The 21,609-nt window shown below is 43.3% G+C and overlaps 1 protein-coding gene across 11 annotated transcripts in view; it reads right to left on the bottom strand.

Annotated features, from left to right (window-relative positions):
- Desi2 (desumoylating isopeptidase 2) overlaps nucleotides 1–19,491 on the bottom strand; it is a 49,543-nt gene extending 30,052 nt beyond the window's left edge. The window contains exons 1-3 of one of the 11 annotated variants that reach the window (XM_017598724.3): nucleotides 18,824–19,308; nucleotides 13,876–14,041; nucleotides 8,720–8,863 (exon numbers count right to left, since the gene is read on the bottom strand). In XM_017598724.3, coding sequence (XP_017454213.1) covers nucleotides 8,720–8,749 — 30 coding nt within the window. In that variant the 5' untranslated portion in view covers nucleotides 8,750–8,863; nucleotides 13,876–14,041; nucleotides 18,824–19,308. Of the gene's footprint in view, nucleotides 1–8,719; nucleotides 13,856–13,875; nucleotides 14,042–17,046; nucleotides 18,024–18,051; nucleotides 18,759–18,823 lie in introns of those variants that run through there. The other 10 variants (XM_017598725.3, XM_006250317.5, XM_063272136.1 and 7 more) reach the window with 10 other exon arrangements.
- Nucleotides 19,492–21,609: the final 2,118 nt, after the last annotated feature.

The following is a 21,609-nucleotide window of genomic DNA, read 5'->3' as shown; positions in this document are numbered from 1 at the left end:
GTGCGTTACACCAGCATTTTAAATGAACAAACACTACACAATAGTAATCATTGAGGGCATATGATAAAGTCCTTCCTAAATATGCGGTTTTAGTTACATGCGTGCATAGAGGGTACTGTATAAAAAAGCATTTCTTAGTTGATTTCAGATAAATTTAGAAACACTGTTCTAGAAGAGACCTCTAAATTGTACCTCAGTTTAAAGTTTATTTTACAGTGTTTGTGTTGTTTTGAGATAGGGTCTTCACTCAGAATGTAGTTAAGGTTAGCTCTGAATTCATGGGTAAGCTGTAGCCTCTTAATTACTGGGATTACAGCTGTGAACTACCATATCTAGATGTAAACGTTACTTCAAATGCATACCTATTTGTACTGGCTGGTTTTGTGTGTCAACTTGACACAAGCTTGAGTTATCACAGAGAAAGGAGCCTCCCTTGAGGAAATGCCTCCATGAGATCCAGCTGTAAGGCATTTTCTCAATTAGTGATCAAGAGTGGGAGGCCTATTGTGGATGGTGCTGTCTCTGGGCTGGTAGACCTGCATTCTGTAAGAAAGCAAGCTGAACAAGTAACATCCCTCCATGGCCTCTGCATCCGCTCCTGCTTCCTGACCTGCTTAATTCCAGTCCTGACTTCCGTTGGTGAAGAACAGCAGTGTGGAAATGTGAGCTGAATAAACCCTTTTCTCCCCAACTTGCTTCTTGGTCATGGTGCTTGTGTGGGAATAGAAACCCTGACCAAGACACTACTTGTAGAGTAAAAAAAAAAAAGGAGGGGGGACAACTTTGATTCAAGAAAATATGTGCACAGCTCTCAAGTTATGCTAAGGATTGTGATAGATAGTGAGACAGGAAGATGATGAATTTGATTTATGTCTACAAAAACTCATTTAGAATGTCAATCAACTACAATTTGGTAAACGTTAAAATTGAAACATAAAGGAGCAAATTTTTGAGGTCTTTCTAGAATGTATTTTCACTTATTCTGGTTTCCACACTAACAGTCTTTGTGAAATAAATGAAGCATAAGCCAGATGTGGTGGTGCATGCTTTTGAGTCCAGCGCTTGGGAGGCAGAGACAAGCAAATCTCTAGTTTGCTGTCAGAATTACAGGACAGCCGGGCTACACAGAGAATCCCTGACCCTGTGTAACCTGCTGGGCTGAAGTTCATTATGCAGAAACACCCACCTGGAAAACAATCTGTCAGGAAGACAGCCTGTCCAATGAGTGGCTGGCCTCTGTCATACAGCTCTACCTCCTAGTAACTATCCTCACACGGCTCCATTTTTTTCCTATATGATCTTGAAATACGTTTAAGAACTTCAGAATAAAAAGGTTAATTTATCACTCTTCCTAAAACATAAAATTATGGTGTCCCTTTAGGTACTACCACAAAGAGACGTTGCTATGCTATGTGGTTTTAGTTACTGCTATGATTTCCCATTGCTCCAACAGTATACTATGTGCTCACTTTGTGCCTTTAATTCAGAAACAGAGACCTAAACCTCAATTTGAAGGGCAGGCAAACCCAACAAGGCATCTTTTTGCAAACCAGAATTTTAAATATATGTGAGTTACCCAACTTTCACAAAACTCAGGTACCCTGACACCTGCGAGAGACAATGAGCATGCTAGTTTTTTCCGGAGAGTTCTTTTCCTATTGCTGGGCAAGCTAGAAATTCTAATAACCTTATGGTGTTATGAACTTATCTCAGGCTAAGACTCTCCTTTAAAAAAACATTGCTATATGAATGAATGATGTGTGAGGGTGCACATGTAAAACAGTGCATGTGGAGGTCAGAGGACAACTTTTGGAAGTCAGTTCTTCCCTTCTATGGGTTCTGGAGACTGAACTGCGGTTGGCATGTGCATATCGATTAAGTGCACAGCAAACAGTTTTACTCATTTTACTCAGTGAACAACTTCACTAACCCTCTCTCCTCCCCTCTCTTATATCTGAAACAACTTCCACAACACTGACAGCACTATAATGCCCAATTAACCCTTATTCTGCACATATTTTACGGAGACTTTCAAGCTAGAGTCCAACAAAACAATCACACTTTTAGCATTCAATTTGGTTAGCTAGCACTGTTCTTTCTTCATAGTGAAACATTTCTTTAAAAACGAGAGGAAGTTAAATTGCACTTTACAGCTTTTTTTTTTTTTTCAAGGCAGTACCGGAGACTGCACATAGATAGGGCCTCATGCGTGCTAGGCAAGTGCTCTGTCACTGAGTTGCAGCTCCAGCTATGGCTGAACTGCAGTCACTAAGTGACTGCTGAAGCAGGTGAACGGTAGCTCACGGAGCTTACAAAGTCCTGCAAATGATAACACTACTCACAGCAGCTGGCGTTTTCTAGTGCTTACTGGGTACCAGCTACCCTCCTACGCATTTTAATTAATGCACAGTCCTTGCAATAACTCCATGATGTGGACACTGCTGTGATTCCCATTTTAGAGAGGAACATAGCCACAGAAGATGACTTCCCCAAGGCCGTGCACCTACAAAACTAAGGATATTAAACCACATTCCCTGATTCTAGGTTATATCACAAAAAGACAAAATTGTAATATGCACCCCTGATAACAGACCCAGACAGTAAGCCTGACCAAGAAGGAGATCAAGTACAGCTATCTGCTGCTCCCTCCCAATTCTGCCTCTTACACTAAATCAATAAAGGCAGTGGAGGGCTTTTGGCTTCCTGTCTGACAGATTAGGAAGACCCATGAGAACGATAGATAGCTGAGAGGGTATGGTGACTGCACTGAAAACATTTTAGCACATATCTTGTTAATTGGAATGATGCAGTTGAGGGGGGAAAATAACAGCAGAGAGTGGTAACTATTCTGAGAGAGCTGTGTTTACACTAAGAGAGAGGAGGCTCTAAAACACGAGGCTTCTAGAGGAGACTCTAGAAGTTTGTTTGACCACAACAGAGACACAGGAAGTCCATTCACTCCATGCAACAGACAGAAAGGAGTAGCTGTAGGCCAATGGTGGTGGAAAGAGAACAATCGATCAGTCAGTGGTCTGTGCTTTTTCTAGCCACATTTGGCTGCTGAGGAGTGGAGTTGATAGAGTTGTTTGAATTAGAGCAGCTACAAGTGTGGCCGAGAGTGACTAATGGAAGACTGGAATCTAACCCCACGTGATGGGCAAGTGTGAATGATTATTTTAAGGAACTAACTCATAAGACTGTAGGGACCAGTAAATCCAGGTCTTAGGGCAACAACACAGACAGCTACCATGGCCAAGACAAGCTGGCAATTAAAATTAACCATCACAGAAAACCAATTTAGGATATATGGTTTTGTTTTTTGGTCCCTGTTCATCTATGAGTTACAGAGCACACAGAGGAAGTTCAGAGAACTGTGAGAGCAGGACGAACAGAGAAACACATTCCTTTCCTTTTTTCAATGCAACTGATGGAATCCAGGGCCTTGTACAGGCTGTGTAAATGCTCTAAGTCGGTGGTTCTCAACCTGTGGGTCGTGACCCCCAATCACATCTTAGATATTCTATCAGATATTTACATCAATATCCATAATAGCAAAATTACAGCTATGAAGTAGCAACGAAATAATTTTATGGTTGGTGTCACCACAACACGAGGAACTGTTTTAAAGGGTTGCAGCATTAGGAAGGTTGAGAACCACTGCAATTTAACCCCCCAACCTTATAGGGAGAAAATGTGCTGGATGAGGGAGAGTACAGTTTAAGTACATCTGTGCCGTACCACTACATTCTGGGCAGGTTTTCTTCTATTCTTCTCTCATTAAATCTCTCCACATGGAACCATGGTGTTTGGGTATGTTCAGTCTGGGCACAGGCCAAGATTCAAAACCTAATATTGGTGCCGAAACCCAGGATAGAACCAGGAACCCTAACATTGGTGCTGAGACTCAGATGTCCCGTGTGAGGACATTGATCTTCCGTGCCTGGCGCCCCCCGCCGGCTGCAGCGGTAGGGACCACGGGGCCCTTCCCATGGCATGCTTCCGTCAGCCGCTGCGGCCCCCAGTCCACCCTGGGCCCGGGACCCAGGGCATGGTCATAGTCGTGCGCTCACATGGAGCCATGGTCTACCCTGGGCCTGGGGCGCAGTCACGGTTGTTTGCCATGGGCTGCTCGCTTGCGCTGGCTGTGGCAAGGAAGAATGGAGATGGATGCCACTTCTGCGCACATGACCCGAGATCGCCACTGCAAGCCCACCATTGGGCACTGTCGTTGCATTGTTGCCACTTCCGTGCACATCACACAAATTCGATCCCAGCTGCTGCCTCCATCACACCATATAGGCCATCCGATCACCACAACCACTATCTGCTGGCTGCTGTGGGACTCATGGTTTCCACCACTCCAGCGGGCCTCCCTATCGCCATGATGTCCTGCCTACAGCTGCCTGCCAAGGAGAGCGCCCTCTTCAAGCACGTGCTGGTGAGCAGTAACTACTCAACCTCCGTGCACTTTCTTACCTCAGAGCTTGACTTTCCATGGTGTGCACATGGTTTCAGGGGAGCGTTCTTGAGCTTGGAGCTACCTGTGCTGTGCTGCCCCTGAGGATAGATTCTTTCACTAACCCTTGTTCTAGGACCTTTTCCCTTGGGTGAGACACACTCACTCACTCTCTCTCTCTCTCTCTCTCTCTTGGGTGAGATTCTCTCTCTCTCTCTCTCTCTCTCTCTCTCTCTCTCTCTCGCTCTCGCTCTCGCTCTCGCTCTCGCTCTCGCTCTGCTGTCTTGCTCTCCGATAGTTTAACGCCAGGCCGGGCCTGGATAGACTGCTCTCTGGCTCAGGAGCACCGGCTCTGAGTGTAGCCCCAGCACTGGTCGGGGCAATTAATCCCTATTCTCGCCCACAGGTCTATCGGTCTTTGCCGCCTGTCCCCATTTCCTGGGATGTTTTGGTCTAATTTACACTAACCAGAAAACACTATCTCTGTCTGGCCCCATCCCCAGGCCTCCCACTCCTCCCTTCCTTGTTGCTGTAGCTCCTGGTTTGTACCCCTGAAAAGCAGGCCTGACCCTGTTCCACAGGAACCCTGTCTGTGAGGCCTGCTTTCCCACACATATGCGACCCCTAAGACCTTCATATAAGCAAGTTCTCTCTTTCTGTCCGGGACTTTGCTCCACAAAGCTCACACTGCCACCTACGCGCGATGCCTCAGCTGTGTGCACCAGTGTCCCAGCTCTCTGTGACACTGCAAGCCTCTCCCTTGCTCTGCAAATCCTAAAGAAATGTTCATGTTGTAGACTCATGCTGTTATCTCTTTTGTAAACTTATAAGCTATAGGAAACCCACTCAGACCTACCTCTTATGGATCAAATAGACTCCACGTGGATAAGTACATCTGCCTAAAGTTCCCACTTACGACCTATTCCAAAGAGTGGGATTCCTCTGGGTTTCAAATGTACATCTAAGAAAATTTTTCTTTTCTCCCAAACGCGCTTAATCTTATTCTCTGCCTATAATAAATATATATGTATGTTCCAGCATCTTGTCAAGTTCAGGGACTTACTACACCCAGGACAGCTCCAGAGAAGCGACCTCCAGATGTTTCAATCTCCTCTCACAGACACAGATGCTTCTATTGGATCTGTTTCTTCTGGCCTATCCAGGACGGTTCCACAGATCACGGACAACAGGGAGATAGCCAACTCTAGGATTGGACAAACATCCCATACCCATTTTTCTAGGTTCCCTAAGACATGTCGCTCCAAAGCAAGCAGAAAGTAGTCAGAGATCACGACGACTCTATTCCTGCTTCACCATCGCCTCTAATTTTTCTTTTTAATTAAAACAAAACGGGGGAATGTTGGTATTCTGTCTAAGTTCCACCCCCACAGCTACCTGGGAACAGCCAGGTATGCTCCACCCCACAGTTGCCTGGCAACAGCCAGCTGTGCCTGACTATAAAAGGGGCTGCTTGCCCTCTTAATAATCTCTTACTCTTTGTTCTTTGCTGCTCCTGCCCTCCACCCCTCCACATGCCCATGGCCAGCTGCCTTTCCACCCTTCTACTCTTCTCTCATTAAATCTCTCCACGTGGAACCGTGTTGGTTTGGTGTGCTCTTTCTGGACGGGCGCAGGCCAATATTTAATAACAAGAAGATTTTAATAACAACAGACGTTCTACTTTCGTTTCTGTTGCTGTGACAAACATTCTGACATGAAACAACTTAGTAAGGGAAAGGTTTATTTAGCTTACACTCCCAGGTTACTGTTCATCACTGGAAGGAATTCAAGGCACACATTCAAGCACATGTACAGTCAAGAGCAGAAAGAGAAACAAATGGATATTTGCTTGCTCTCACCTAGCTTTCTCTTACATAGTTAAGGACCATCTAAACAGAGACGTACCACTTAACAAACAAGGTAATCCCCCCGCAGACATGAGCGCAAGACAACTTGATCTAGAAAATTAATTCCTAATGGAGGCTTTGAAGTGACTCTAGATTATGGCAAGCTAAAAATTATTAATTAAAAAAGTTAAACTAACATTAATAATTAAGGCTGAGTGTGGTCGCACATGCCTTTAATTCTAGCACTCAGAAGGCAGATCTATGTGAGTCTGATCTGTCTGTCTGTCTATCTATTAATTATACTTATAAAACTTTTTATATGAATTTTATGAATAAAAATTTTAAAGCAAAAAAATAAAGAGGAAAGAGAATGATAAAAATGTTAATTCTTTTCAAGCTTATGGGTTTAGTGAGCAATTATAAAAGAAGCAAACGAATATTCAAAATAATTAAAAGCAGGAATCAGGGCTTTCCGCCTGTTTTTGTAGTATTACTAATCACAGTCCAAAAGTAGAAGTAACCACCAAGAGATGAATAGAGAAACAAACTGGTACATAAGTACAATGAATACTATTCAGCCTTAAAGTGGGACATTCTCATACATATAATAATATGAACAGACACTGAGGAGGGTATGCTAAGGAGTCAACAGAAAAAGGCAAAAGCCTATATGTGCTCAGTCAAATTTACAGGGCAGGAAGCAGAACAGATAACTTTCTATTCTGCAAGATGAAGAGAGTTCTGGAGGATGGTTGAAAAATTATTTGAGTATATTTAATATCACTAACTACATAGTCAGAAATGTCTAAGGTGGCACATTTTACATTATATTGTAAAACACATAAAAATCTGTAGGAATGCTTTTCTAAGACTTAAAAAAGAAACACTTCTAGAAAAGAAAATGAAGCCAAGCAAACTTTGAAATAATAGTAAAGAGAAACTGGTCTAGTCAGATACTAAATATAATGTGAAACTGCAATAATTAAAACAGTGTGGTAGTGAAATTAAAATCACTATGCATTGCAGAGAGCCTTTTGGGGCCACTTGCTTTGCTGCTAGACACTTGGCTGAAATCTGACCTTATCAGGGCAATAAAAAGAAGCCTAGGACAGAAATCTGGCTTTGGGCCTGGACTCAGGAAATAGGCTCTGACTAGAACATTTACACCGAGTTAATGCTAAGCTCAGAGCAGGGTCAGCAGAAGCGTGTGTGGCAGTCCCTTTGTCTTGGTCATCCTGACCAGCCTCCAGAAAGGTGTTTACAGGATCCTGATTATCACCTTGCTTGTTCCTCAACTCAGAACTGATCTTACCATTCTGCACATAATTAAAGTGGGATAAAAGCAGATTAGAAATAAAACATCTGCTTCAGCCTCAGAATTGGCTAAGTTATATTGAATGTTGTCTAATTGTCTTTTTTCTTTTCAACCCTCACACCTGCCCTGGAGAACCTGTTGACTGACTGAGCTGGCTTGGTCAGTGTACTGGCAAAAGCTCAGTATTGAAATGGTAAGACCATAATTTAGCGAGAAAAGACCATTCTGGTGGGCATTTAGAAGAACAGGATACATGCTGCTTTGTTTTTATTATTAACTTAATATACAACCTAGAGTTACCTAGGAATAGGGTACCTCAATAGAAAACCTGCATTGATCAGACTGGCCTGTGGGTATGTCTAGAGCATTATCTCGATTGCTAACTGATGCTAAGAGAGCCCAGCTCAATGTTCGTTCATGGTGCTATCCCTAGGCAGGGCTGTATAAGAAAGGTAGCTAGCTGCCCACAAGGCATGGAGTGAGCCAGTACGTAGTGTCCTTCTATAATTTCTGCCCTGACTTCCTTCAATGATGGATTGTGACCTGGAAGTATAAGCCAAATACCGCACCACACCCCCACTGCTAAGTTGTTTTGCTCAAAGTGTTTTACTACAGCAACATAAAAGTAGCTAATACAAATGCCAAGAGAAATGCGGTCAGTGGGAAGCCCAAGCCCTTGTTTCAGCGGGGAACAAGGACCCTACTGAAATTTGGGTTATAAGTCATTTGTCTCACAGCCTGGTAAAGAACCTAGTTCCACTCTGCCTCTGTCCTGAAAATGTAAGTGAGGGTGGCTGATAAGTGGGACTACTAAGTTTTTTGGAAGGTGAATTTCAAGATACCACAACATTCAAGGGGGTGGTCTAGTTACTACTGTTTACTGCTTTTAGTTAGATGTACAGTTACAGAAAACAGCAGGAAAATATGAAAAAGGTAATGTTTGGCAAGGAAAGAATTGTGAGTTTAAGAATGCAGAAAAGGGGCCAGGGAGATGACCATGCCATAAACACACTTGCCACAAAAGCCAGGAAATCTAGTTTGGTTCCATAACTCATGTAAAGATAAAAGGAGAGATCTGAGTGCACAAAATTGTCCTCTTACCTCCGAATGTATGCTATGGCATGACCTCATGGTAACCCATCATGCAACACACACATCATAAAAGTAAAGATGCAGAAAAGACACACGTGAAGACAGCAGCTGCGATTGTTAGAGACTGGTGCTTTTAAAGAGAAACTCTGCTTCCTGTAATGACATTAACAGGAAAGGTGTCCATGATTAAGATCATCATTTCTGCCTGTTGAAGACTATTATGAAAGATGCATTTTTAACTGAAGAGAGAGCGTGAACTGGAATGAAGAAGAGGTCTCCTGATCAAAAACAAACAAGAACAACAACAAAAAACAAAAACAAAACCCCGCAAGAACAACAACAAAAAACAAAAACAAAACCCCGACATGCCTAGGAAAGAGTGTTCTCAGCTTGAATGGCCATGCTGCATGGAAGTCATAGCTGTGGTGTAGGGGACCAGCTACTCCTGAAGCTGGCAGCAGAGCCTGCGTCATTATTCAAACAGCACTACTTTTGCAGGTATGCAAGACAAGACAGCATTATGAGGCTAGCACCATGGCCACTAAGGCCAGGCAATTGTGTGTCAGGGTTAGAGTAGCTACAAGGTGGCCCTAAGAGGTCATAGTACAAAAGCCATGCAGGTGAAGCCATCTACAACAGAGATATCCAGGACTATAGGGATGGATGCCCACCTAAGAAAGCTGGCCAAGAGCAAGGTCACATATGCGGCAGGCCAACCTGGAGGGAAGGGACTACTCAAGGCTGTTACAATCTAGACTATCTTAGTTACTTTTCTATTGTGCTAAGACACCATGACCAACACAACTTAGAGAAGAAAGTGTTTATTTGGGGCTTATGGTTCCAGAAGGATAAGACTATCTCCCTCACAGTGGGGAGCTGCTGAGAACACACATCTTGAACCTTAAGCTGGAAACAGAAAGCAAACTGGAAATGACACATGGCTTCTGTAATTTCAAAGCCAACTTCTAGTGACATACTCCCTCCGTCAAGACCACTCTCTAATCCTATCGAAACAGTGCCACAAACTGGGCACCAAGTGTTCAAATGCCCAGCATTATGGAGGGGCATGTAGCATTCAAACCACCACATTCCACGCCCTGGCCGCTACAGACTTGTGGCCATATCATAACACAAAAGATATTCAGGGAATACGAAGATTCAGAAGACTTCTTAGTCTTTTAGTCTCAATGCTGCTTAAAAGTCCAGAGTCTCATGTCAGACTCCAGAATCTCTTAATTGTAACCCTCCGGTAAAATAGAAAAAAGCAATTTACTTCCAAAATACAATGGCACAAAATATACATTACTATACCAAAAGGAGGAATCGGGGCATAGTGAGAATACTAGACCCAAGGAAGACAGATGGAAACTCAGCGGGACAAACTTCATGCCTCATGAGGTATTTCCATGCCTCATGTCAAAGGGCTGACTTAGATCACTCTGCCCTTCCTTCCAGTGCTGCTACTGGTAACTTTAGTCTCTTGGGCTGGTTTCATCCCCTGTACACAACTCTAAGGAGAGATGTCCCATGGCTCTGACAGCTCCAAAATTTTGGGATCTCCAACACAACAGAACTTTACTTTCACAGCTTCAAACAATGCTCTCTAAGTGAGGACTTTTGTCTTAGAGTTTTATTGTTGTGAACAGACACCATGATCAACACAAGTTGTTTTTTTTTTTTTATTATTTATTTATTATACATAAGAACACTGTAGCTGTTTTCAGAGGAAACCAGAGGAGGGCATTGGATCACATTACAGATGGTTGTGAGCCACCATGTGGTTGCTGAGATTTGAACTTAGGACCTCTGGAAGAGCAACCAGTGCTCTTAACCACTGAGCCATCTCTCCAGCTCCCCAACACAAGTTTTATAAAGGACAACATTTCATGGGGGCTGGCTTACAGGTTCAGAGGTTTAGTCCTGAACCTCTGAACCTTAAGAGTTTATCATCAAGGCAGGAACATGGCAGCAGGAGGAGCTGAGTTCTACATCTTCACCCAAAGGAAGCCAGGAACAGACTGAGGAGCAGCTAGGAGGAGGGTCTCCCCAAGCCCACCCCACAGTGACACACGTCCTCCAACAAGGCCACACCTTCTAACAGTGCCACTCCCTGGGCCAAGCATATGCAAACCATCACAGACACCCTTGTCAGCCTCATTGACTCTCTGAAACTGTGGAAGATTCTATTATCCTCTGTGACTCTAAAAGCCATGTTCACATAGACAACCAAGTTTGGCTATCAGTTTGAGATAGATACTTGGCCCCTTTAAATACAGAAGCTTCTGTTTATCCTTTCTAGGAGCAGAATATTGCTTAGATGCTTAGATAGGCCTTTTCTATTCACGAATTTGTGTCCCTTCCTTTACTTCAGTATAGATCAGGTATAATCTCCTTATATCTCACAGCATTAGCTGAAATAGTAAGTCTCCTGGCACCTTTTTTCCTTTTCAAAAAGTATGTTTTCCTTTTGCCCAGTTGTTCTTTTTCCTTGTAGATTTACTTAAGACTACTAATAACTGCATGACAAAGTAAATATTAGGCTATCTTGAATTCTCTGTCAAAGAAATTGGTCCATTACTTTTAAATTTAGCCTCAGGTAGGTTTTTAGAACATGGGCAGAAAACAGCCCCAACCTCCAAACGCATAGGAATGTTTTCTAACCCAGTTGTTAACATTGCTTCTAAACCTCTTGAGCTGGGCCTCCATTGTCTGCAAAGCTCTCTGCACTGCCTTCCAAGCTCCTACTAGGATGAGCTGGTGAGCCCTGTTACAGCATTCTATGGCTTATGTAGTACAATGTTCCAAAGCCTTCCACATCCCACCCAGACCCCACATGTTCAGGTTCTCCACAGCACTAGGCCACCCCTGGTATTGAATTCTGTTCTGCATTAGATACTTTTGCATTGCTGTGATAGAATACCACGGACCAAGGCAACTTACACAAAGAAGGGTTATGGCTTATGGTTCTAGAAGGGTAAGAGTCTATCACTCTCACAGGGGCAAAGCATGGCAGCAGGCAGGCTGGAGGGCTATCTCGAACTATAGGCAGAAAGCATACTTCAACTTCCAGAGTCTTCAACTCTTGAAGCTCGCCGTAAGTGACATACTCTTCCAACAGGAGCACACCTCCTATAACTTCCCAAAGAACATCACCAACTGGAGACCAAGTATTCAAATGCCCAAAATAGGGGATGCCATTTCAATCAAGCTCCCACACATGTGATGCTATCGAGATCTCCAGACAACAAATAGAGCTTCAGGTCTGGGTGTTTGGTTTGGGTCTTCAGCCTTGCTTTAAAAGCCTGATCTGTCCTACAGGGCAAGTGGAACCATATCACCAGACAAAAACGGGGAAGACTGAGCCGATTCAGAAACCCAAGTACTTCTGCATCTGAGGATGGTAGGTGTTGTTATCTACTGCCAACCCTGTTCCTGTCCTGGAGCCCATGACCACAACGCCCCACATGAACAGCACAGAACACAATACAGTTCTCCATGCTAATGGGGTATCGATGGGTTGGCCAGTAAGTGTCCCTTCCTGGACATTCCTTCCTGCAAAAGGTATTTAATCTCTGGTCCACCCTCAGTAAATCACATGCACCCATTTTCCAAGGTGAAAAAGAAATAAAGTTTGAACAAGCAAGGACTGTCTCTCTCAACAAGAACCACCATCCGGGCATTCACCCCTAAGCTAAGCCAGAGTCCTCCCATCCTCACCCCCAGGCTTGTTGCTGGCCTGTGTGGCCCCCTCGTTCTGACTCCATGAGGTTCCCAGTGGCCACTGGATGCCCAGGAGTTTAAGAACCCCTACCTCCTTGGCCTCAGCCTGTCTCGTTTCTTACCCGGGTTGGGGTCTCCATATTAGGCTGCTTTCTGCCATTCTCACACCCTGATGGCAGTGAGGACACCTCTCATTTTGTCTGCCTGAGAGGAGGTCCCCACTGGTAAGGCGAAATGTAGAACCACACTGTCCTTGCTATGTTCCCATTCTTTTCTTTTGATAGGGATTTTTTAAATTCTGTACCATTGTATATGGGAAGTATAGAACTTGTTTTTTAACTCTCTGGTGGTTCAGAGTACGAAGAGACATTGGAATTTTTAACAGTTTTGAAATTTGATATTGAAATGCATGCAGTTAGCATTAAGGTGGGCATAAGCCTATGGAGTCCAGAGGCAGAAAGTTATGACTTAAAAATATGTTTGAGTATCATGCAAAGGGTGACTTATAATAGTTAATCCTGATTATAAGCTTGACAATATTTAGAATCACCTGGGTGATATATACCTCCCATGTCTTTGAGGGCATTTCCAGAGAGGTTGAACTGAGGAGGGAAGACCCATTCTGAATGTGGGCAGCATCATTCCCTATGTAAAATCGCTAGCTGTTTTAGAACAGTTACCAGTTTGCTAAACTCCCTGCCAGCCCTCCTCCCAGTTTTCCCAATCCTAGCAGCTCCAAACTGTAACAGCCGTTCTAGCCTATCTGCTCAGCTCAGCTTCTCCTACCTCAACTGTCTCCTCAGCATATCTTCTCCACCAACTGCCTTCCCTTCTCACTCTGGTAGCCCAGTTCCCTTTCTCAGCCTTAGCTGGCTTTTTAATGTCTGATCCTGTTCCCCGAAATACAAGAGGCAACCAACACTGAAAGTCATAGATAGGGTCAAACAGTTCTAATTTTTTTTTTTTTTAAGATTTACTTATTTATTTAATACAGTACACTGTAGCTGTCCTCAGACATACCAGAAGAGGGCATCGGATCCAATCACAGATGGTTGTGAGCCACCACGTGGTTGCTGGGAATTGGAACTCAGGACCTCTGGAAGAGTACTCAGTTCTCTTAACCACTGAGCCATCTCTCCAGCCCAACAGCTAAGAATTCTTAACGGGCCAGTTCACTAGCAACTGGGAATCCTTAGTAGGTTCCTTGACTTTGTATAGAGTAACTGTTAGCCTAGTAACTAAAGGTAGAATTTTGAAACATACAAAAGAATTAATGTAGAAATCTTCTATGATTGGGAAGTGCTCAGAGGTCAATTAGGTGCAAGCATATTAATGATTAAAGGCTTGTGGGCATTGTATTAGTTACTTTTTCTCACTAAAGTAGTAAAATTCCTAACCCTCCCCCCCCAAAAAAAAAATTGAGGAAAGGACTTCTTTTAGCTCACGGTTTGAAGGTTCAGTCTAGGCATGGTGGACACGTGAGTGTCCAGTCACAATTCATCTTCAGAAAGTAGAGAGAGATGAATGCTGGTGTTGCATTTGCTTTCTTCTTTCTATTTGGTCCAGGAGGTTATATCTACAGTGAAGTGACTGAAATTTCTTCGTGGGTCCCTGTTTAGTGAGATGAGACTTTAAAAGGTGTACCACTTAAGGAAGGAATGAAGATCAGGTATTCAGGACAAGCTTGGTCAACATCAGAGTCTGTTTCAAAAATCAATCAACCAATTAAAGAATGGAGCAACCAAACTACAACAAAGTACATACTTGTAGGATAAACAAGAATAAAGAAAAACAAATCTAATTTGAAAATTTTTAAATATTCAAAAAGTTGGGGACAGCAGGGTGGTTCTGTTGGTAAAGTAAGTGCTTGTCTGACCAAGCATTAAGGATCTGAGTTCATTCTCCAAAACCTACCTTTAAAACAACAACTGGTGGGCACGGAGGCACACACCTTTAATCCTAGGACTCAGAAGACAAAAGCAGGAGATTCTCTGAGTTCAAGGCCAGCCTGGCATGCTGAATAATGAAAGACTGTCTTACCCTGCTCCCCTCAAAGCCAAGCATGATAGTATTCAGATTTTTTCCTAAATATTTATTTGTTTTTATGTGCATTGGTGCTTTACCTGCACAGATGTCTTTATGAGTGTACTGGATCCCTAGAACTGGAGTTACACTTGTGAGCTGCTATGTGGATACAGGGAATTGAACGCAGGTCCTTCTCGAAGAATGGCCAGTGCTCTTAATCACTAAGCCATCTCTCTAGCCTCAAGCATGATAGTATTTGTAATATAAACACAGGACAGGTAAAGACAGATGGATGGATCCATGGGGCCATCCAAGTTAGCCTACTGGTGAGTTCTAGGCCACTTAGAAAAAAGGGTGGAGAGCACCTGAGGAACAGCACCTGAGCTGTTCGACCTCCACATGTGCTCATGGACACACAATTCAAAGTCAGATGTGTGATAGACAAAGTTGCCTATAAAGGCTAGAAAAGCCAGTGATCTACTTATTCAGACGCAGCATGTTTACATGGGAGCCAATTCTGAGCAATCTCTGGAAGGAAAGATTCTTTGTCCCCCTGCCCCAGTACATTCACATCGTTTGCTGACACTAACTTTAGTGCTATGGCAGCAATTCTGCAACTCCGAGGACACAAACCAAGGACAAAGACAAACTGAGCAGGGAAGAGTAGGAGGTTGCAAAATCTTAATGACACGACTGAGCTGCAAAACTACCTCTTTTTAATCTCTGAATTGAAGACTATCTTTCCAATTTAAGCTGCTGATTGTCAAGTTCTGTTACTTTTACACTGATCAACCAAAACTAAGAGTTGGATGAGGCCGGGTGACTGACTGTGAAGGGTTTATAATAGCTACTTAGGTTTACTTCCAAGTTTTTGGGTTGAGATGCTGAATAGAGTGTTAGCTATCAAAAGTGGTAATGGTGGGATTTGGGGGGGGGCAGCATGTAGGGGAAGAGAAAAGCATAGGAGAGGCACAAAAAGGAGAGGAGGATGTCTGCTGCTAGACATGTGGATTTGCAGGTTTTATGGAACTGATTGTCAAAGAGTGTATTTAGTATATAATAAATGAGTGTACACAGAACTCATTTAGAACGTATGATTTAAATCTACAGATGTATGAAAAGACACACCTTATCACACCTTCATAATTTTAAACTCTCTTGGAGGAGTCTGAGAATCAGGCCAAAACAATGCAGTCCAGGCAAAAATGTCCTAACTGGAAGAGTTCTAGGTGTTTGTTTTCTACTTTTTAAAGACTTTGAAGATACATAGGCACTATTTTTAAAATGGAAAAAACTTAACTTTTTTCTAGGATGGATAAGCTTATTTTGACCTACATATTCTAATTTTTAAGAAATGCATTAGTAGCTGAGATAGGCTGAAATATACAAATTCCGGGTCTATGAAAAAAAAATACTGTGTTAAAGCAACCATAATAGATTTTTTTTCTAGTAATTGAAAGAAATCTGAGTTGTTCATTAGCTATACATTTAGGTAGATTAGGAATATATGAATAATCCATTCCTAAATTTCAAAAAATTGCTACTGGCCATATTTTATTAGTAGGTTGTCCCAAAGTATTCAGAGGGCTCTAATCACCAAGAAATAAGTAAGTAATACGGGATAAATAAGTTATATATGTAGGAGGCGTAGAGGAGTGATCTCCGGCCATCCATTCTAGTGAACAGGAAATACAGTCATAGCAGGTGACAGAAAGACTCAAGAATCCATGACAACTGATTGATGATTCTAACAGGAAAAACCAGTGGTTGGTTTTGGAGCAGCTGATGTACTAGGCTTATAAACAGAAGCAATTATCATCAAAGGCATCTACACGGAACAGAAATTATAGCCAAAGATAAAAGGAATCGACCCTGAGCACCAAGCAAAATACATCAAAAAGTAAAACCGATTTGTGAAAAATGGGTATAACAGGAAAAAGTGTATAACTTCATCTACTTGGCTTTGTGCTAATGGAGCTGTGATCACCCCCTTGGCTCAGAGTCCCTGCAACCCTCACTCACTCACTATGAAGTTTTCTTTCATGCATCCTACCCTCCAGTTAGACGGGACTAGATCAAAGCTCCTGGTTCAGCCTGTACTTCCTACTCCTGTTCTTTTTGATCCCTGCCCTTGAAGAGCCTATCAAGGCTTCTAGTTTACTTTTTTCTCTTTCAGAATTTCCTGATTCTACAACCACAGAATAGTCTTTGGATCCACTTCTGCTCCCATTAAAATAATGCTATTCTGCTCTAAATCATAACTACTCTTATGTCTTATGATATCCCAAATTCCTTGAAGCAGAGAGGTAATAGATCCTGCCTGTGGTTTCAACTGGGTCAAAATTAAATAAGTAATGCTAAGTTTTTAAATTAGTGATATAAGCATTCAAAGACCAAAAGCCTTTAAAAGAACATACAAGGGTAAGTCTTTTAAATAAATGTCTTTATTCAAATATTTCTCTTCCTGCTGATGAAATAAAGCAATATGTAAGAAATAATTAAGGGAATTACTCAGTAGGGACAATACTGAATCAAGATTATCATCTAGAAATTCTAGATCCTGCTTTTAGTCACCCGGGAAGGTCACTTACCCTTTTTCTGTCTGCTTTCACTGTATCTACTAAAGTGACGGGAAGAATAAGTTCTTTTTTGATTACTTCATATTTTAGCATCATTCAAAACAGTCTTCCCCTAAAAAACATGTTTTAGGGTACTGAAACTATTGTCACTGGTCATTGCATAATCCTAATTGATTAAAAATATAAATGATATCTTAATATCCTCCAGAGAAAAACATATATAGTTTTCATCAGTTAAAAAAAAAATCCAAAGTCTGATAGGCAATAGGCAGTGAAATAATAAAAAAGCAATATTAAACTCGACAGTGGTCGTGCAGGCCTTTAATCCCAGGAGAGGCAGAGGCAGGTGGATCTCTGAGTTTGAGGCCAGCCTGGTCTACAGAGATAGTTCTAGGATAGCCAGAAGTACAGAGAAACCCTGCCTCAAAACAACAACGAAAGACAACAAAAAAGGGGACAATAATAAGTCTTAAGAAAGGATTTCCATTTTTTGTGTTTTTAAACACAAAAAGTTTAAAGCAGAGAATAATTTCTTAACCAGTAGTGTAGGCTGTTAGTCATAAATTACACATGCTCTTCTAGAATCTCTCGTCCCAGTTATTCAACTTTTCTCTTCATGATTCACTTTGCCTAGTCTGTTAATCTACCTCTCATCTCCAGATTACACTGGAACCTACTAGAAGAGAAGCCTCACTTCTAGTTACAGGCAGACCATATGCCCTGTCAATGTTATTTCTGGATATCATATAAGGAATCCCTTTCTATCAATAGCTTCCTGTTCATTTAAAAACTTACAAACAATATAAAGAATAAAGAGATAAGAGTTGTAAACAAGAACCAAGACTTCTTATTGTTGAATTTCTGCTAAGTATTTTTAAGCCAACAGAAAGAAAGTCGGAGAATTTTCACGTGTCAATGCACACCCAAGAAATTTCAGGCTTTTCAGGCAAAGGTTATCCTTTACAAAACAAAAATTAAGTAACCAAAGGCGAGGGAACAAACCCACTGTGCACTCACAGTGGCGATCATTCTCTACTCGTGCTTCTTCTAGGGCTATTATTGCAATTGCAACCCCAGGGAACCCAAACTTTGACCCCCCTAGCCTGCGTGTTTGCAGCTCTTCAAAGTTAGATGACATAATAAACAAGGCTTCCCTTCCCTCTCTAGTGGTCACGTCATCCACCTGTTGCATCACCTGGAAAGTGGTCTTCGGAATCTAGTGATCACCTCTGTGATCTCTAAATAATTCAACGGCGCTATTTTCTAGATAAATTTTAGCTTCATTCATTTTAATGAGGCTGCCTTGGAGATGAGGGTGTGTTGGATCCTGTTCACCTTTAGGGAGACTCTAGCATCCGCATCGCAGCTGTGACTTTCTAGACTTGAAGGGTTGGGAGTTACTGGAAGACTTGAGCATTTGGATACAGGAAAGGGCCAGCAGGAGCAGGGCAGAGGGGAGTTGGGCAGCTTCGAGGCCAGGTGACGGCGGGGAGGTCGCACAGCGACAGAAGCTTCGCGGATAGGGCACCGCTCATCCGCCCAGGGGTCGGGCCCACAGTCGGGGGAGCTGAGGGCTCGGAGGAAGCTCGAGCCCAAGCCCTCCCTCAGAATGACTGGACACCTCCAAGAGGCGGCCGGCCAGTCTCCGGATTAGAAGACAGCGCCACTGTCCCCTCCCCCAACCCCTGAGAACTAAACTGGAGGCGGGGGCTCGAGGCAGGAAGCACCGAGCCCGGGTCCCAGCCCGTCAGAGTGCCGGCCGGCGCGGGCCGCCAGGGGCCGCACTCACCATGTCGTAGACGTTGAGCACCACTAACTGGTTAGCCCCCATCCTCCTCCCCACGACCGCCGCCTCGTCCTCCAGCCGCTCGGTCTCCGCGGGGCGGAGGCCGCTGCCACCCCCGCGGGAGCCTCAGGCAGGGCTCGAGCCGGGCACTAAGCGTCCAGCCCGGCCCGCCGCAGTCGGGGCGGAAGCATCCGGCAGCCGGGGCCGCTCCCGGGAGCCGCTGTCAGAAACCTGTATGAGGACCGGGCCAGACCGGTGGAGAGCCCGCTCCGGCTCAGGCGCCTCCCCTCGGCCGCAGACACGTGGGGGAAGGCGGAGCCTGGGCGAGGGGCGGGCTCCAGGCACCCTGGAGGCGGGGCCCGCTCGGAGCCAGGGCTGAGCCCGCCTGCGCGCTGACTCTCTCAGGCGCTGCACCTCGAGACCTAAAATGGCGGCGGGTTGGGTGCCTCTTCACCCTGGTGGTTCGAGGTCGCAGAAAGACTACGATTCCCAGAATGCAGTGCTGGATTCCCCGATTTCTATTGGGCGTATGAACAGTCTGACTACATATCCCAGCATGCGCCAGGATATTGTTGCCCTTCACGTCTCCCAGGGAGACTTCAGTTCCCAGGATGCCATGCTAAGGGTTTGTCCGGGAAACCTTCGCTGTTCGTCCTTGGCGAGCAGAGAAACTGTTTGACTTGTAGCTTTCAGTGCTGTTTCTGGTGTTTGTGGCATGAAATGTGAATCCAACGCAATGTGAAGAAGTAATGACTAAGTTTTCAAAGCCCTTCTTTTTTTTCCCAAATATAGGAGTGAGGCAATAAAGGAGGAAGGTTACTGCTGAAAAGTAGGATGTAACAAACTCAGTTAACCCTCAAAACGGAATTCACATTTCTTGAGAGTATCCTGTGCACGTGGTAAGAGTGTAGCAACTCAGATTAGCTCCGTCCTAGGACACAGCGTTTGTGCACCCATTTCAACAAGTATATTTTGTGTTCCTGCCCTATGCCGTGTGATATGGTAGACTGAGGAATTCAGCAACTGAAACAACTGAAACAAAATTCCAGTGATGTGTGTTTTGTAGAAAAATTAAGATGATAGAGTTATCTTAGGATGTGTGGGGAATGACTACTTGTTTTATGCTAAACTCTGACAGGAATCTCGTCAAACATAAGAGATCTAAGATTTTTTTTTTTTTTTTTGAGCTGAGTACCGATCCCAGGGCCTTGCACTTGCTATGCAAGCGCTCTACCACCGAGCTAAATCCCCAACCCCCTGAGATCTAAGAATTCTAATTAGAAAAAAAAGTGCATTAGATATAAGACGCCAAAGTTTTCTATATTCAAGGAACAAAATCGAATAGCCCGAAGAGGAAATCAATCCATGGGCAGGCAGTTAACTAGTCAGAAGCCAGATCCCGAGTTTTCAGTTGAGATTGGATATCTAAATTTTAGATTTATTAATGTGTGCGTGCGTGCGTGGATGCGTGGATGCGTGTGTGTGTGTGTGTGTGTCTGTGTCTGTGTGTGTGTCTGTGTATGAGATAGAGAGAAAGGCGCGGTGACCAAGGAGGACAGAAGTAGGCAGTGAGTGATGCTCTGTGACCAAAGTTGTAGGAAGTTGTAGGTCACTGTAAGTTGCTTGGCCTGAGTGCTGGGATCCAAACTCAGATCCTCTACAGAGCAACAAGTGCTTTTAAGAAGTGAGCCATCTCTCCAGCCCCTGAGGTTGGATTTTAAAAGAAGAGTTGGTAGTGTCTGAACCAAGGAATGACACGAGTATGTGCGTCTTTTAAAAGTTTGATTGAGTTTTTGTGTGAAACTTTAAAGAGGCAAAGGAAATGAAAACATGAAGATTAACAGGGTAGATTGTAAAAATAGTCTCAAATTATATATATAGATATATAGATAGATAGATATCCCTTTCTCCTGCCTTTAGCAAGCCTTGATTTGGTCCTTGGAACATTAACAAATATAACGCAAGAAACTTAAACAGCACTTTGGATTTGTGGCTTGGTTTCTTCCTGATTTTGGGAATCTAGTGACCAGCATTATATGAACAAGTTTGGACATTAAATTTGTTGGGGGAGTAGGGGGTAATGTCAAAGTAGGTTCTAGATTTTTGACACATTTGAGTACATAGTATGCTATTCATAATGTATCAAACATTTGAGGGAGAAGCAGGTTGGAAAGGAAAATTGAATTGTTGTTGGGTCATGTTATATTTCAAGTGTCTTTTAGAGGCTCATGAGATGTTGAGTAGGGCATTTGCATAAATGAAATGGAGTTATAACTATTAAACTGACTAAAACAAACATTTAAGTACAATTTAAAGCCTGGAAACTTATTGGACAGCCTTTCTATTGCTGTGATTAACAGATGCTCTGGCTGAAAGCAGCTTAGGAAAGAAGAGGTTTATGGGTCACAGTCTATGATCGGAGGAAGTCAGGGTAGGGCCGGAACTTAAAAGCAAACTCCTTGGAGGAACAGTGCTTGCTGGCTTATTCACTGGCCTATGCTTGGCTAGATTTCTTTTTTTTTTTTTTTTAAGATTTATTTATTTATTACATATAAGTACACTGTAGCTGTCTTCAGACACACCAGAAGAGGGCATCAGATTCTGTTACAGATGGTTGTGAGCCACCATGTGGTTGCTGGGATTTGAACTCAGGACCTCTGGAAGAACAGTCAGTGCTCTTAACCGCTGAGCCATCTCTCCAGCCCTTGGCTAGATTTCTTATAAAACCCAAGACTGCCTGTCCAGGGGATGGTACCACCCATGATGGGTTGGGCCTTATTATATGGATT

The sequence above is a fragment of the Rattus norvegicus genome, chromosome 13 (assembly GCF_036323735.1).
Source record: "Rattus norvegicus strain BN/NHsdMcwi chromosome 13, GRCr8, whole genome shotgun sequence".
Classification (NCBI taxonomy): Eukaryota; Metazoa; Chordata; class Mammalia; order Rodentia; family Muridae; genus Rattus; species Rattus norvegicus.
This window is presented reverse-complemented; position numbering and strand designations above follow the sequence as displayed.